This window comes from Cibotium barometz, chromosome 27 (genome assembly GCF_041138505.1).
Source record: "Cibotium barometz isolate CiBa-2024 chromosome 27, ASM4113850v1, whole genome shotgun sequence".
NCBI lineage: Eukaryota > Viridiplantae > Streptophyta > Polypodiopsida > Cyatheales > Cibotiaceae > Cibotium > Cibotium barometz.
In genome coordinates this window covers 42,559,220-42,575,151 of record NC_141072.1, presented here as the reverse complement: position 1 = coordinate 42,575,151, position 15,932 = coordinate 42,559,220, and the positions used below count along the sequence as shown (strand labels likewise).

The 15,932-nt window shown below is 50.4% G+C and overlaps 1 protein-coding gene across 1 annotated transcript in view; it reads right to left on the bottom strand.

Annotated features, from left to right (window-relative positions):
* Nucleotides 1-859: 859 nt before the first annotated feature.
* LOC147623409 (Sas10/Utp3/C1D family) overlaps nucleotides 860-15,932 on the bottom strand; it is a 52,259-nt gene continuing 37,186 nt past the window's right edge. Inside the window, exon 8 of the mRNA XM_086821552.1 lies at nucleotides 860-1,250. Coding sequence (XP_086677678.1) covers nucleotides 1,158-1,250 — 93 coding nt within the window. The 3' untranslated portion in view covers nucleotides 860-1,157. The remainder of the gene's footprint in view (nucleotides 1,251-15,932) is intronic.

The window sequence follows — 15,932 nt, the reverse complement described above, 5'->3', positions numbered from 1 at the left end:
ATAGGCGAGAAAAGGGTTTTAAAAACCTTATTATGATCTGAATTTACATACGATTCGTGGATTTATTTCATCAATAGATCACAAGAAGAGCATTTCGGTGCGCCCTATTCTCAGGCATTTACACGCTAAGCTAAGTTGATAGGAATTGAGAGGGTTGAGACGGTTGAGCACTTTGACCTATTCTCTTAAATTGGGTCTTACTGAGACATTGACATCATGACTCTAGAAAGCGATCGGCATTCAAGCAAGGTCTACTCTAAATTTGAAGAAAGATCTCATTGGTCCATTGCAGGACATTGCTCCCTATTCTTAATTTTAGGTAGGCTCTATCTTAACTTTGAAAAAAGATTTGTCCACATCCATGTAGCTCTGTCGGCAAGAGGTTCACATCTCAAGGTGTGTGCCTGAGCTGGCTGCACTCAAGCTCTCATCACACCACCTGCAAGTAGAGATGAGTCACGCTATGCCTTTGAAGAAACTAAACAGACTGACAGAAGCTCTTTAACTAAAATGGCATTCTACATTCATGCATTAGACACCAACACACACCTTCACTCTGAAAAACATTATCCTGTATAAGGACAAGAGGGAGCGTAGCTTGTCCTCTACACAACCTACCCTGGAGAGCCACTTTGCTTCCTTTGAACCACTCAGAGAGTTCTTCGTTTTTGTGAAAGGGGAAGGGTGTGTGGTTTTTGGGTTATAATGCACCATGTCTTCAGTCACACAATTAATCATGGTGAGACACAACTGGGATAGACGTCGGCCACATTCTATTCCCAAAAGATCAGAATTTGAGGATACGCATAAAAAGGACTCCTCTTTCTTGCAAGTAAGATAGTCAATTGACACCCTAGGGTTGGAGAATCAAGAAGAATATATGCTTCAAACTTTTTTTTTAAACACTCCTATTGGAAAATTTTACATCCACAATCAGTATCTGATGAAGACCAAATCAAGCAAGTGTTTTGCCGTCAAATCTTTCGTTGAAAGGCCTATGCGAGAGCCAAAGTCTATGTATGGACAAAAAATCAATGTTTTAGTATGCAGCATGTTCCATTACACCGCTTACTACACATGTTTTCATCCAAGAGGCTCCTTTTTCCTCTCTCTTAATGAATCAAAACTGATGCCTTTACTTTCATTCGCTACTTGGGTTATTTTCTCTGCTTCGCTCGCTTAAAATTCTGGTTTCCCTTCGACACCTTGTTGAACTGCACTCCTTTTTGCCTCTTAAATTTCGTTGTTTTCTGCATAAAAAGAAAACATCACAACATTACATGAGAATCTCTCTCTCTCTCTCTCTCTCTCTCAGAGTAACGATGAGGACTAGGTAGATTAGGGGCACTACTAGCAAGGGTTTTTAACTCCCTACAGGGACAAGCAGGCTAGGAACACATGGAACGGGATTGGACAAGAGCAGAGGGGCCAATTTCAAAATGGGTAAAGGCCAAAGATGTACATGTTTGGGCAGCATAGAGTAGCCACAGCCATAGCACCCAAGGCCCAAAACAAGCAAGCCGTAGATCCAATGAACTAGATAACCCCCGGGCATAGGGGTCAAGATGCCCGTCCATACAGACCATACGAAATAAGCCCTAGTGTCCCATACCACTCGAACCCGTCCCGAACGCCTGTCACAATCCTCCAGAGATTTGTGCCATGCAGAACAATTTTCTAGAGCATGATGGATTCACTCATATAAGAGTTGGTGACTTTAATGAGTGATTAGAGTTGGTGACTCTGACTACTAAATTTATGCATTCATGCTAGGGTTGGTGACCCTAGTCAGTGTGTAAACTCATGAAAGAGTTGGTGACTCTGTTGAGTGAGTATGTGAACTCATCGAATGGTTGGTGACCCTGGTGAGTTGACTGGACTCATGCAAGGGCAATCGCTCTAGTGAGTACAATATTCACATCCAGCCATGGGTGGTGCCCATGGTCACGACTATTTCAGTGTACAAGATGGCAAGTTGGGAGATTTAATCCAAATCATCGTGCACAAGCATTTGCATGTGAAATGCACTTGCATGTGTGACTTGTTTTGTTTGCCTGGACATTGCATGGTATTTCGCCTATGAATGTCCACAGGCATCGAGGACGCCTAGACACCCCATGGACACGTGTGTGCACACCTGTTTGGAACTAAGGCGGTGATTTTTTTGTGTTTTGCAGGTGGCAAGTGTGCACACACAACCTTGTTTAATTATTATTTCCTTTGTCTACTAAAGTCTATGGTTGCAGGTTCATATTCATTAAAGTTCGGGCAGACAAAACTTATAATTTATAAGAGTTCACATCGGGCTGGACTTTATTCATGAACTGGGACCAATTATGACTGTTGGGCACCTGGGCACTCCACCAAAAGCCCACGAGTTGCTAAAAGTGGCTGAGGGGTTATTTTTGTGACCCACCAGTTGCTTTTCTGGGAGGCTCATGTGTTGAACAAGTCAGGGCAACCAAAAAGATGAAATCGACTTCTTCTGTAGAGAATACGGGGCTGTTGGACAGCAGTGAGGAGAGTTGCCGACTACTCCTGTTGCTAGGCAACTGGTTGACTCCATGAGTATGTGCTTCGGGGCTGGTCGACTATCAAAACTGGTGCTATTGGGCTGGTCGCCAGTGGTTTCTCCCTTTCCTTTTTTTTTCCGAAAAAAGATCCTTTCATTAGTTATATAAAAACGCCCGTAGGGCTACAAAAGATCCTCTCCTGCTCATAAGAAAGCAGAGCAGAGAACAAAACAAGGCAGCCAAGGAGACTCTCCCTAGGTCCTGAAATGTACAAGTAACAGTACAAAAAACTGAGGGGCTATATCATACAATAGGAGGGGGAAAGAGCCAAACAGGTGGCCTGTAATGCCAACGGGGGGACCCCGCGTGCAAGGTGTAGAAGGGGCCGCTGCGCCAAGTGGTGTGAAAAGCCTGGCGCCGCAAGATCGCCTCATCCGAGTCGCCCCGGATGCGGTCATACTGTCCTCGCAGGGTGTGGATCAACTCCTGCCAAATCCCCCGAGCAGTCTCTGCTGGTGGCTCCAGTCTCCCCTCAAAGGCCCTGAAACATCGGGCCCTCCAGGTGAACCAGATGGTGAGGCTGCTGAGGAGTTCCCATCGTAAATCCCTCTCCTGTGTCCAGCTGGCGGACGAGAAATCCGGTGAAGGAACAAGGCGAGGCTGGCCCCTAATGAATCTGATGGCCTGGCTGTCCTGCTCCGTCTCATAGCCCATAGCAGGCCCTGACGAAGTCGACCAAGCAGCGGCTCCCCACGTATACATACCCTCTGGAGAGAGGGGGGCCAGAATGCGCAACATCCGCAGCCAAATCTGCTGCGCCTGAGGGCAGTCCCAAAGGCAATGTCTCTGTGTCTCTAGAGGGTGGCCGCATCGGACGCAGGCCGCCGGAAGACCACTGTAGACAAGCCAGGTGCCAATTGCTGAGCCCCTATGGGCGACCAGCCAACCACTGGAAAGTCGAGATCCTGCGTGCCTGTCGACTAGCCTAGAGCCGGGTCCAAAAATCCTCCAGGAACTCCTGTGAGAGTCCCTGTAGCCGCCAGTGCCCCGATGGCAGCTGGAGAGACCATCCTCCTCGCCGTCAAAATATGTCGCCCCAACCGAACAGTATATTGGAAAAAGATGATCTCCGTGGCCTCAGGGGATGCATAAGGATCATGCCACTCGTACTCACCAGGGTCCCACTGGAGCCGGGCCAAAGGGCGCGCAGCATATGCCCATATGCGCCAATCAGGGAGCACATCTGCAGGGTCTGGGTCGATATGCCACTTCCGAGAAACGGCGGCCACTACCCGTATCCTCTGAAAGATGCACTCTGCAACCAAAGGCGTGTCCACCTCCACTCTCTAAAGTCTGCCCTCATCCTGGATCTCATAGTAGAGGCATCTGCCATCCTCAGTACAAGCTCAGACAGCAATCAGGATCTCCATCTGTGTAAAGGCTCCCATCCACCGTGGGGCCACTAGCTCGAGAGGCGTGAACCACTCCTCTGTGAGTGCCGCCTGAATGTCATCCCTCATAATCAACCCCCCTCTGAAGTGACTCAGCCTCTCCACCTGGATCTCCAAAACTATGTGCTGGGCCTGCCGCCAATGGTCCCTAGGCTAGACGAGGCCGAGAACCCAGCATATGACCCTGCTCTGTACGAACCGCTGGGCTCCAGATGAGCGGCTATCTGGCCCGCTCCTCAACACAAGCAAGAGGTCTCTGAGAGAACCCCGGTCTCAGCAACCCCAAGCTCTCAGGATGCTCAAGGCAAATCTGTACTCCCATCCTCTACTGAGGCCTGTCCTCCTAATCTCTATGAAGATCCATCGTATCTCTGGTGCCCAAGTGCCCCCTGCTGCTGGGGGAGCCCGAGCCTGCAGCCGCGCTGCAAAAGAAGCTCTTTCCAAGGCTCAGCGCCTGGAAGCAGCCCCCAAACAATAAGCTTCCCCAATAAGGCTCTACTCTGATCAACTGGATCTATAATGCCCAAGCCTCCCTGGGCCAGCGGAAGTGTAATGACTGCCCAAGCAACCTTTGCTCGGGCTGACTGACCATCGCGCCCAGACCAAAGAAAGTTCCTAATCAGCCTCTGTACCTGGCTGATGCAAGAGCTCGAGAAGATCCAGCAGGACATAATATACCACATGGTCGCTAAAAGCACCTGATTTGCCACCATTACCCTCCCCGCCAAGGATAGCCGAGCTGTACTCCAATACAAAAGCTTCTTCCGAATGCTCAGAAGAAGCGGGGCGATCTGCTGCTCAGGTGACAAATCTAGTCCAATCTGGCATCCCAAATATCGCACTGCTGTGCCAGGAGGAATCCATCTAAATCCCGGGTCTGGGCTCCATGCCGGAGTGGGAACGCTACTGATCCAAAAGGCCACTGTCTTGCGCCAATTGATCAATGCTCCCGAAGCTGCACTAAAAACCTGAAGCGACTGCTCTGCCCGATGAAGATTGGCCTCCTGGCCATGCAAAAATAAGCCCGTGTCATCGGCAAACTCAGCATCGAGCAGGTCCTCCCCCCGGACTGGGAGCTGGAGTCCTCTCAAACCAACCTCCTCTGCCGTCAGATACATGCTCATAGCCTCAACAAAGAAGAGAAAAAGAAACGGGGCGAGAGGACACCCTTGAGACGGACTGATCTGGTCAGCTCAAAACTCGGCCCCCGTCCTCCTGCAATCAGTACCTGGCTCCGAGCTGTGGAATACAGAGCCGGCACCCCCTCGAATCCAACCTAGATCAAAGCCCAGGCGAAGCATAGTGCCCTCTAAGAATCCCCAATCGACTCTATCGTATGCCTTCTCAAAATCGAGAAGCATCACGACCAAGTCCTCACCAAGAAATCTAGCTCGGACCGTCGCCTCCCAGAAGGTGAAGATGTTGTCAAGGATACTACGCTCCTTGACGAATCCTGTCTGGGTAGCATGAATCAACTCCCCCAGGAAGGGCTGGATCCTCAAACTCAAGGCCTTTGCTAAGACCTTGTAGACAGTATTGAGGATCGTAATAGGTCTCCAATGCCGAATATCATCTGATACTCCCTCCCCCTTGGGGATAAGAAAGATCAAGCCCTCTAAAAAGCTATGTGGCATCACCCCAGTGTCCAAAACATATTGGAAGCCCCTGCGGAGGCCTGGCCCCAAAAGGTCCCAATAGCGCATAAAAAAGGCACGCGTCAATCCGTCCTCTCCTGGGCAACTATGACGCAGAAGGACCCTCAAGGCCTCAGCAAGCTCAACCTCTGAAAGAGGCCCTCCCAGAACTGTACGCATACGATCTGTGACCCTCCTCTGCACATGGGCCCACACAGTCTGTCTGCAAGCATCCCGAGCCTCAGTGGCTGGCTCCGCTGAAAGCAGGTCTCTATAGAACTCAGTGGCAATGGCTCTGATCTCCTCGGGCTCAGCAGCTACCGATCCGTCCAGCCTCCCAAGCTGGCGGACTCCTGCTCGAGCATGGCGGGGTCCAGTAATCTCAAAAAACTCCCCAATCACTCTATCACCAAGCTGCGTCCACTGAGAGGCCTGGCGACGATAGTAAAACTCATGTCTCTACTCCTCTGCCTCTCTAACCTCCTGGCGTGCCTGGCTCACCTGGGACGCCACCCACTCACATGCAGGCTGCTGCTCCTGAAGGCGCTGAAGCGAAGCAAGGCTACGTCTCAGCCGATGCTCCCGCTCGCGAGTCTCTCCCAGCCGTGTCAAGGCTGCTGCATGCAGAAAAGAGCTAAGCTCGATGAGTCCCTGGGCACACTGGCCTGCTGCATCCTGGTCAGAGCTCTAACTATCATGCCATATCCTCTCAATGTCCTCAGCGAGACTAGGATCTGTAAGAACCCTCTCTGGGATCCTCAACTGCAAGCTGGTCTCCCGTGTCCTCTCCTCAAGTGTCAAAATAACTGGCGCAGTCTGAAAAAGAGGTGCCAGCGAGAATGCCAACGGAGCCCCCTCGCTCCCCTAACCAGTCGCCCACATAGAAGCGATCAATCCGTGATAGATTAGTCCCTCCCTGCCAGCGATCCGACCGAGAGAAACTAAGACTGTCCTGAGAGCGGGAGAAGGCCCCATGCTGCCATGCATCAGTGATCCTCAGTGACATGCAAAATCGCTCCCGAGCTGCAAGCTCCGTGCCATGCACTGTAACATGACTGCCTCCCACCCTATCGGCCGGGTCCTCAAGCATGTTGAAGTCTCCCCCGACACACCAATGTGCGGCCTCTGGCAATGCATCCGTAACCTGGGTCCAGAACTCTGCTTTGGCACTAGCATGGTTGGGCGCATAGACATTGAGCACGCCAAAGAGCTCATCATGCGTCCTCAGAATGACATACTGTGCTCTACCAGGCACAATGATCTTGCGATCCACAATGGCCTGCCGCCATACATCCGCAATGACCATACATACTCCTCCCTGCCCACCCAAAGGGCCAAACCCTGCAGACCAAAAGGTGTCCCATCTACCAGGCATCACCGAACCATATCTCCGGATCCTGCTCTCACCCAAGTGGTGCTCCTGCATCATGAAAATATCAATGCTGCCCCCAACCAGGCATCTCTGAAGCTCCTGCCTCAAGCAGCCACGATAACGTATATAATGTGCTCCGCCAAGGCCCTGTACATTCCATGAGATGATCCTCATGGATGACCTGCTGATGTGGATGCTGTCTCAGCCGTACGGCGGGCCTTCGCTAGCGGCTTGGATGGAGAATAGTCCCCATCCGAGCGGCTACGAATCTGCCCACCCGGTGTGCTGCAAGAATCACGGATCAGGCGCCAGTGGCTGTGTCCCGTGGCGACTGCCTCCCGCTCAGCCAGAGCAACCTCGTGAATGCATACATATCCAGGGTCGCGCGCTAAGTCTGCCACTATGCGAACGACCAAATGACGGATCCCTGAGGCGTCCACACTCCCGGGATCCAAGAAAAAATGAGCCAACTCCCATAGTCGGCCTATCACATCTGTCACCTCCAGATCGCTCACATGGTGAGAAAACTCAACTGCTTGAGTCTTCAAAGTACTAAGAGCGAGCTCCAGAGTCCACTCCCGATCGCATGGGCCACAGAGAGGGAAAGAGAAGGCCACTGCTGAATCAAGTGCCTCCTCCCCGCGGGCCGGAGGTATCACTACATGCACTCTTATGGGTGCTGGCTCATGGGGGCCCTCTGCTCCAAAAAGCCGTGTGAAGGAGTAATCAAAAGCCTCCGAGCGCTGTCTAGTGCTGAGACGACTCAGCCGATTGCGGATAGATGATATCCGTGAAGCCCGAATCGGCATGGTGAGTCTCCTCTGCGGTACTCGAGCAAGGTCGGCGCTCAGAGTCCTCCGGACTGCAGGTGAACGCCAGGGGACTGCCAGGGCCTCCCAGGGAGCTGAGGCGGGGGGGGGAGGGGGGGGAGAAGGGGGTGGAGAAGGAGCCGCTGCCGAAACCGGAGCGGGGATGGGAGGAGGCGAAGGTGGAAGCGAGGCGGGAGGGGAGGACGAGGGAGGAGGGGGTGCTGGCATCTCCTGGTCCTCAGTCGGCGATGGGGTCTCCTCTTGGAGGGGAGCAAAGCTGTTCCTCACGGGAACCCAGTGGTGCTGAGACTGTGGCTGCTACTGCATCGGTCTCTGGGCATGCTACTGTGACTGTCTCCCTCGACGGCGCCCCTGCCCAGGCTGCCACTCTAAGGTCTCTGTGGGCTGAGCAGGTGTCCCGGAGGCTGCCTGCCAAGCCGCGTCTGTGGGCGGGCCATCAGGGGCCTGCTGCTGCTGCGGTGAAGGTCGGGGTCTCCTGCGAGGGCAGGCCTTGGCCAGGTAGCCGACCTGCCTACAAATAAAGCACTGGTTCGGGAGCCCCGAGAACTCCACTCTCTCATCAATCCATCCCTCGCCCCTATCCTAGGTAGCTGAATGACCTTCGGAAGGGAGGAGATGTCAGAAACCAAAACTCTGACTGAAGGTAGCCCTGCTGCTCTAGCCACCACTGAAGCTGTTGTGGGGCCAATCTCGAGCACCGAGCCCACCAGTGCTCCTAGCCTCGAGAGGAGCGGCAGGTACTCGCGGCGGAGTCCAGGGAAGCAAACTGTAACATGGAAAAGGCGCTCTCCCTGCTCGGCCGCTGCTGGGTCAAAGCCATGTTGCCAAGGTCTGAAGAATGCCCGAGCGCCCCTGATGTCGAGGGGGCTCATGGCAAGGACCTGGGCCACGCTCTGGGCTGTCTCGAACTCGATCTGATAGTGTCCACGGCCCAGTAGCTGAACGTCCAGGATCTTGCCCACATCTACAAGCAGGCGGGCCTGAAGAAGATCCCGGATCTCCCCTCTGCTGGGGCGAGCGCCAACTATACGACAGATGGCAGAATGTGCCTGGAGGCGTTCCACCTCTGCGGCGAGGCTCGCTTCCTCTTCTGGCGAAAGAGAAAGCCTGATGGGGGTATCCTCACGGAGCGGGCGAGGGGGCTGCGGAAGAGTCCCTCTGAGGTGGGGCGGGAGGAGCCTCCATCAGAGTCTGAAGCTATGGCGAAGGCGGAGCGAATGCGGAGAGACCTGCAGGAAGCCGAGCTGCACACGGAGGGCGAAGGGAGAAGGCGGAAGGATTTTTTTTATTTTTATTTTTTTACTTTTTTTAAAACGGGGAGGGGAGGGAAGGGAAAGGCGGCGAAGCAAACCCTAGGGGAGGGGGAGGCGGACAGGCGGCGAAGCAAACCCTAGGGGGAGGGGGGGGGCGGAAGCAACGCGAAAGAGGGGCGGGGGGAGAAGAGGCGAAGGGGGGGGGACAGGGCGCTGAAGTGGGGGGGCGCGAAGGCGAGAAGATGGGGGCGCTGAAATGGGGGGGGGGGGCGAAGGCGAGGAGATGGGGGCGCTTCAACGCAGGAGAGCAAGGCGGATGGGAGTCACATAAACAAGGGCAGGCGGGAGGGAGAGGACGCGAGGGTGAATGGCGTGCACGCAGTGCGAGTAGGGGGATGGTGGGAGCTTCAACGAGCACTATGGTCACAGCAGATTGGTTTCTCCCTTTCCTAGTGCTGGCCGAGTTGCTTACAGGCTATAGAGAGCCAGTCGGGCTGCATACAGGCACTCTAGGGTGAATGGGAGAGTTAATTAGGGTTAGAGTTCATGTGGGAGACATACACAGAGAAGCAAGGGATTGAGAGAGAGAGTTGTGGGGATAAGTCAACTCACCAAGATGAGTGTGTGACTCCCCTATCACACATGTATATTGCACTAGTACACATAGTGCACTTACTACATTAAAAGTACTAAGTAAACTATGTACTATAACTTATGGGCTTGTACACACTATAAGGGTGGGCATAATGCCTTTACCCCAACAACCTCCCACTTAAAAGGCAAAGTGCCCTTAAGTAAAGGAAAAGAAAAATCAGCATGTACATGATAATATACAAGGCCATATCAAGGCTGAAACTGGCCTCATCCAATGTCCATCAAGTGTCTGCAATGAGCAAACCGCTCCGGAGGCAAACTCTTTGTCAACAGATCAGCCGGGTTGTCATCCGTATGAATCTTAACAAGCTGAATTTGCTTGTTCTCTATCACACCTCTGATGAAGTGATACTTCACATCCACATGCTTCGTCTTTGCATGAAAAACAGGGTTCTTTGCCAACTGGATGGCACTCTGACTGTCACAATGCAACAATGGAATATCCCCTGTATAACCCAAATCAACCACTAACCGAGATAGCCATAATGCCTCCTTGCAAGCCTCTGTGGCTGCAATATACTCGGCCTCTGTAGTAGACAAGGCAGTGCACTTCTGCATCCTGGATATCCATGACACAGCACCTCCTGTGAATGTAAACACATAACCGGTAGTAGACTTCCGGTTATCTGGATGACCGGCATAATCCGAATCCGTGTAACCATGCACTAATGCATCCTGTTTGCCAAAACAAATGCACATATCCTGTGTGCCCTTCAGGTATCTCATGACACCTTTCACTGCTTCCCAATGCTTCTTGCCAGGGTTGGCCATGTATCTAGAAACCACTCCCACTGCAAATGCAATGTCCGGCCTAGTAGCAACCATGGCATACATGAGACTGCCACAAGCTGAAGCATACGAAATCTTGGCCATATCAGCCCTGCCACTATCTGACTGTGGGCTGTCCATAGCACTGAGTTTCACATATGGAGGCAAAGGAGTACTAGTCTTCTTCCCCTCGTCCATATTGAACCTCTGCAAGACTTTGCCAATGTATTCCTTCTGAGACAAATACAACACATGCTGATTTCTGTCCCGAAGTATCCGCTTACCCAAAATGTGATTTGCATCACCTAAATCCTTCATATCAAAGGGTTGATGCAGCCTCTGCTTCAAGGCATCCATCTCCTTACGAGATTTCCCGGCAATCAACATATCATCAACATACAAGATGAGGATCAATAGATGCCATCCAAAGCTTTCTTGGTGTATAAGCAGTGATCTATGTCACTTCTCCTGAAATTCTGGGATTTCATGAATGTATCAAATTTATGATACCATTCCCTTGGTGCCTGTTTGAGCCCATAAAGACTCTTTTTCAGCTTGCATACAAGCTTCTCCTTTCCACTTACTGCATAACCCTCTGGTTGTTGCATATATATCTCCTCATGGAGATCACCGTGAAGAAAAGCAGTCTTCATATCCATCTGAATCAAGTCCAGATCATCATGTGCAACCAAAGCTAACACAGCTCTAAGTGTGGTGATTTTGACCACTGGAGAGAAGATCTCAAAGTCCACACCATATTCCTGCTTGAAGCCCTTAGCCACTAACCTGGCTTTGTATCTTGGCTTTGCATTTGGTGCAACTTTGAGCCTGTAAACCCACTTGCATGGCAAAACCTTCTTGCCTGCAGGCAAATGCACCAACTTCCATGTTCCATTTTTGTACAAAGAATCCATCTCTGACTTCATGGCACGCTCCCAAAGAGCCTTGTCTGCCCTCTGTAAAGCCTCCTTATAACATGAGGGCTCCCCACAGTCAGTGAGCATCAAGTAGTCAACCCCTGGAACAAACCTGTCAGGGGCTCTGGAGGGTCTTGTGGACCTCCGTACCCAATGACCATCATTTGCAGGTTGCTGTCCAGCCTGCATATCACCTATTGGTGGCTCCTGTTCCATGCCATAAGGCTGAAAAATCATGCCCGGTATCTCCTCTAACTGTGGTATATCCATAGGGATATCTTCTGCCATCTTTGGCTGTCCATTTGGACCATTTTCAGCACCATTTAAGGGCTGGTTTTGCTGCTGAAATGGCTGATTTACAGCCCTTGGTTGTTGTCCATGATGTCCATCATCATCAAAGATGACTCTGCTAGGCTCCTGTTGCCTTGCAGGCTCCTTATACATGCATGTTTCATCAAAAATGACATCATTGCTGCGTATAATCTTTCTATTCACGGGATCCCAAAGTCTATACCCCATTTCACCTTTGTCACCATATCCTAGGAATATGCATTTGTGAGACTTAGGATCAAGTTTGGTGCGCATTTCCCTGCATATGTGCACGTACGCAACGCAACCAAACACTCTCAAGTGCTTGTATGACGGAGGCTTCCCTGTCCATACTTCCTCTGGCACTTTCCCACCAAGCCTCGTGTTAGGTGACCTGTTTATAAGATGAACAGCTGTCATAACAGCTTCAGCCCAAAAACCATGAGGTAACGCAGCATGTGACAACATAGAACGGACCTTCTCCTGAATGGTCCAGTTCATCCTCTCTGCTGTCCCGTTTTGTGGAGGATCATAAGGAGTAGAGAGCTCCCTCTTGATGCCTTTAGCATCACAAAAGTCCTGAAACTGTTTGGACATATACTCTCCACCATTGTCGGAACGCAAAGCCTTCAGTGTTTTGCCAGTTTGATTCTCAACAAGAGCAACAAACTTCTCAAACACTGAGAATGTATCACTCTTCAAACGAAGAGGATAAACCCACACCTTGCGTGTGGCATCATCAATAAAAGACACAAAATATTTTGCCCCTCCCAAAGAAAGCTGAGGCATCTCACATACATCTGTATGCACAAGCTCTAACTGAGCATCTTTCTGTCCAAGAGCTTTCTTGTGGGGGCACTGGAGTTGCCTGCCATATATACAATGCTCACAAAACTGAAAACTTGAAAACTTTAGAGAAGGCAAGTAACCCAAACGAGACAATTGCTCCATTCCTTTGACACTCATGTGTCCCAACCGGCTATGCCACATAGAGATTTCTGGCAGCTCGGTTGCATTTACATTAGCATGGTGACAAACACCTGCATGCATGAAGTAAAGAGTGTCCACCTTAGAGCCTCTGGCAACAACCAGTGAGCCCTTACTAATCTTCCACTTTCCACAACCAAATGTGGTAACATAATCAGCATCATCAAGCTGTCCAGTAGAAAGCAGGTTCTTCTTGATCTCAGGCACATGCCTGACATCATGGAGCATAAGCTATGAGCCATCTAAAAACACAAGCCTCACATCACCTCTGCCAAGAATCTTGCATGCATGGTTATCACCCAAATAAACTACTCCTTCATTGCCAACAGTATACCTGACAAACAAGTCTCTGCAACCTGTGACATGAAAGGAGGCACCTGAATCAATGATCCATGAGTGCATACCATGACCACCTGTAAGAAGTGAATGGGCATCAAGTGAAGACGTGAATAGGACCTCATCCTCACTGTCACCTGCATGTGACACATTGATTTCTTCAATCTTGACTCCACTTTTGCCCTTTGGCTTTACATCTTTGGCTTCATCTTTGTCTTTGTCTTTGCCTTTTCCCTTTTCCTTTTGATCATTTTTCCATTTGTAGCATTGCTTTTTGATGTGTCCCTTCTTGCCACAATAATGGCATTCCAAGTGCTTTTTGGAGCGAGACTTGCTCCTTCCCCGTTCTTGGCTTTTACCCCTTTGCTGGGATCTCCCACGTGCATTCATTCCATTGGACTTTCCAACACAGTTGTTTTTCCTGTTCATCTCTTCTTGAAGAAGAGCACCCTCAACATCTGCATATGACAGCATAGCATTCGAATTGCTAGTGGCTGTCCTGAATGTGTCCCAACTCTCTGGCAAAGTGCATAACAGAAAAGTGGCTTTGAACTCATCGTCTATTGCCAACTTTTGATTTATAACTTGGCTGACAATACCATTGAACTCATTTAGATGGGCTGTCATAGACGCCCCTTCCTTCATTTGAAGACCTATGAGTTTCTTCAACCAATACACTTTGCTTGAGGCACTTTGCTGGGCATACAAGTCCTGCAATCTCTGCCACATTCCCCAAGCTGTCTTCTCTTCACGAATGCTAAAAAGTAAAGAGTCTGACACAGACAACATGATAGTAGATCTTGCCAGCTCATCCATATCTTCCTACTCTTCAGCAGTAAGAGAAGCGGGCTTTACACCCCTTTCTTTGATAGGCTTGTGCTGCTTCTTCTGGAGCAACACATTATAGCACTGGGTTTGCCAAATATCATAGTTATGTGAGCCTTCAAGCTTCTTGATGTGAAGCAATGAAGAGCTCTCACCTGTGGTTGCCATAGCAATATGCAACCTGTCAATGCCTGACTCCCTGCAAATTGTGCAAACACTGCACCAAAAGCACACAAAGTGCTCACAGTTGTTCTCCCAAGCTTTATCTCCCACTGCGGAAGCACAAATGCAACTTTTCTCCCACTGTATGTGATGAAATCACCAAAATCTGGTTGCTGCAGATTTAGGACAGCACCTTAAATGTGCTCTGTTTCCTTTCCAAAGTACTGTACAGCAATACTAAGTGCTCACCTGTGATGTACCAAACCTGTACCGACAAGTACAGCAGCTGAAATTGAGCCTTTTGGTCACTCAAATCAATGTGCAGCCATGCCAAAACTTGTACAAAGCTGTACCAAATCTGTACCAACAGGTACAGTAGCAATAAATGCTCTCCTGGCTGTCCAAAAGAGTGAAAATCAGACTTTTACAGTCCCGAACACTGCATACAACAGTCCCGAACAGAAATTGGGCAAAAGCCCCTTGACTGCAAGCTGATTTCTGAGGATTCAAGGCATAAATGTCTTGCCTGCTGCTTTGCCAAGCTCAACAAGCATACGATCTTGAAAAGCCCCTTGATTTAAGATCAATTGCTGATCATACATGGTACATTGACGCACATGAAGGCATCCAGAGTCTTCACGATGCTTCCCCCTAGCCACATATACATCCAATACATGAAAGCCCCTTGATTTACAGGCACATTGAGTGCTTGACAGGCATCAACACATTGCCCAAAGCATCAAATGCGAGTGCCTGCATGCAAATCAATCCAATCGGCACAAAAGCCCCTTGATTTGCACTGCAATTTGCTGCAATTTTGCCCGAATGTGCGATTTCTCACATCATACAACATGTATGAATGCTTAATTGCACAATTACATCAAAAGCCCCAAATTTCGACATCCAATTTCTTGCAAATTGATCCTGATTGTGACCAATGTCACCCAATTTTGCCAATTTTGCTCAAAAATTGAGCAATTCGGCACCTGTACCTACTCAATCGATTGAATTGATAAGAAATTCCCAAAATTGAAGGCAAATACCTCTTAATTTTTGAATTTCTCTGAGATTTGCAGGCTGAATTTCTTTGTGTTGATGCTGTTGCAGAAAATATGATGCTGTTGCTGCTGAAAATCTGTGCAGATGAACTGCAGCTGGTTGGAGCTTCTATACACAGAAGCGTAAGTGCGTAGCTCTCCGAGTTCGTGCTGCTCTTCTTGGGCGTGGCTATGAGAGGCGCCGTGGCTACCACCGCCAATCCCCTCTTCTGCCAGCTTCACGACATAGGCCGCCTGCGTGACGATGTGGCGGGCCTTGGCGGACTGCACCTGACGATGAATCTCCGCCGGCTAGCAGTTGAATGGATGCATGAAAAGCTCCACGCTCGCCTTCCTCCCTTTCGCACTACGGGTTCGCTCGTAGGCATGTTCGCCTGTTGTATTGACGCCCGCCTCCGACTTCGCCTAGTAGCCAGCCGACGACCAAAGCCTTGCTGCCTTCGCCTAGTGGCCAGCAGTCGACCAACGCCTCTTCGCCTGTTGTATTGGCGCCCGCCTCCGACTTCGCCTAGTAGCCAGCCGACGACCAAAGCCTTCGCCGCCTCCACCTAGTAGCGCTCCAGGTGTTTTCACTACACGTTCACCGCTTTTGTAGTGCGTGTGTTGATTCTGCTGCTGTAGGCGCCTGGCTGCGCCTGGTTGGCTGGGCAGCCCTCTGCGTTGCTGGTTGGGCAGCGTGGCCGCTGCTGGGCAGCAGCTGAATGGGCAAGCGTATCAATTGAATGCGCCACTTAATTAGGGTCTTTTGCTTGTTGACGTCGCCTCTGACCGGTAGAGAAATCAACGCCAAGAGGGAGAGGATCAAGACAGCTACCTACGCTCTGATACCAGTTGAATGGGAGAGTTAATTAGGGTTAGAGTTC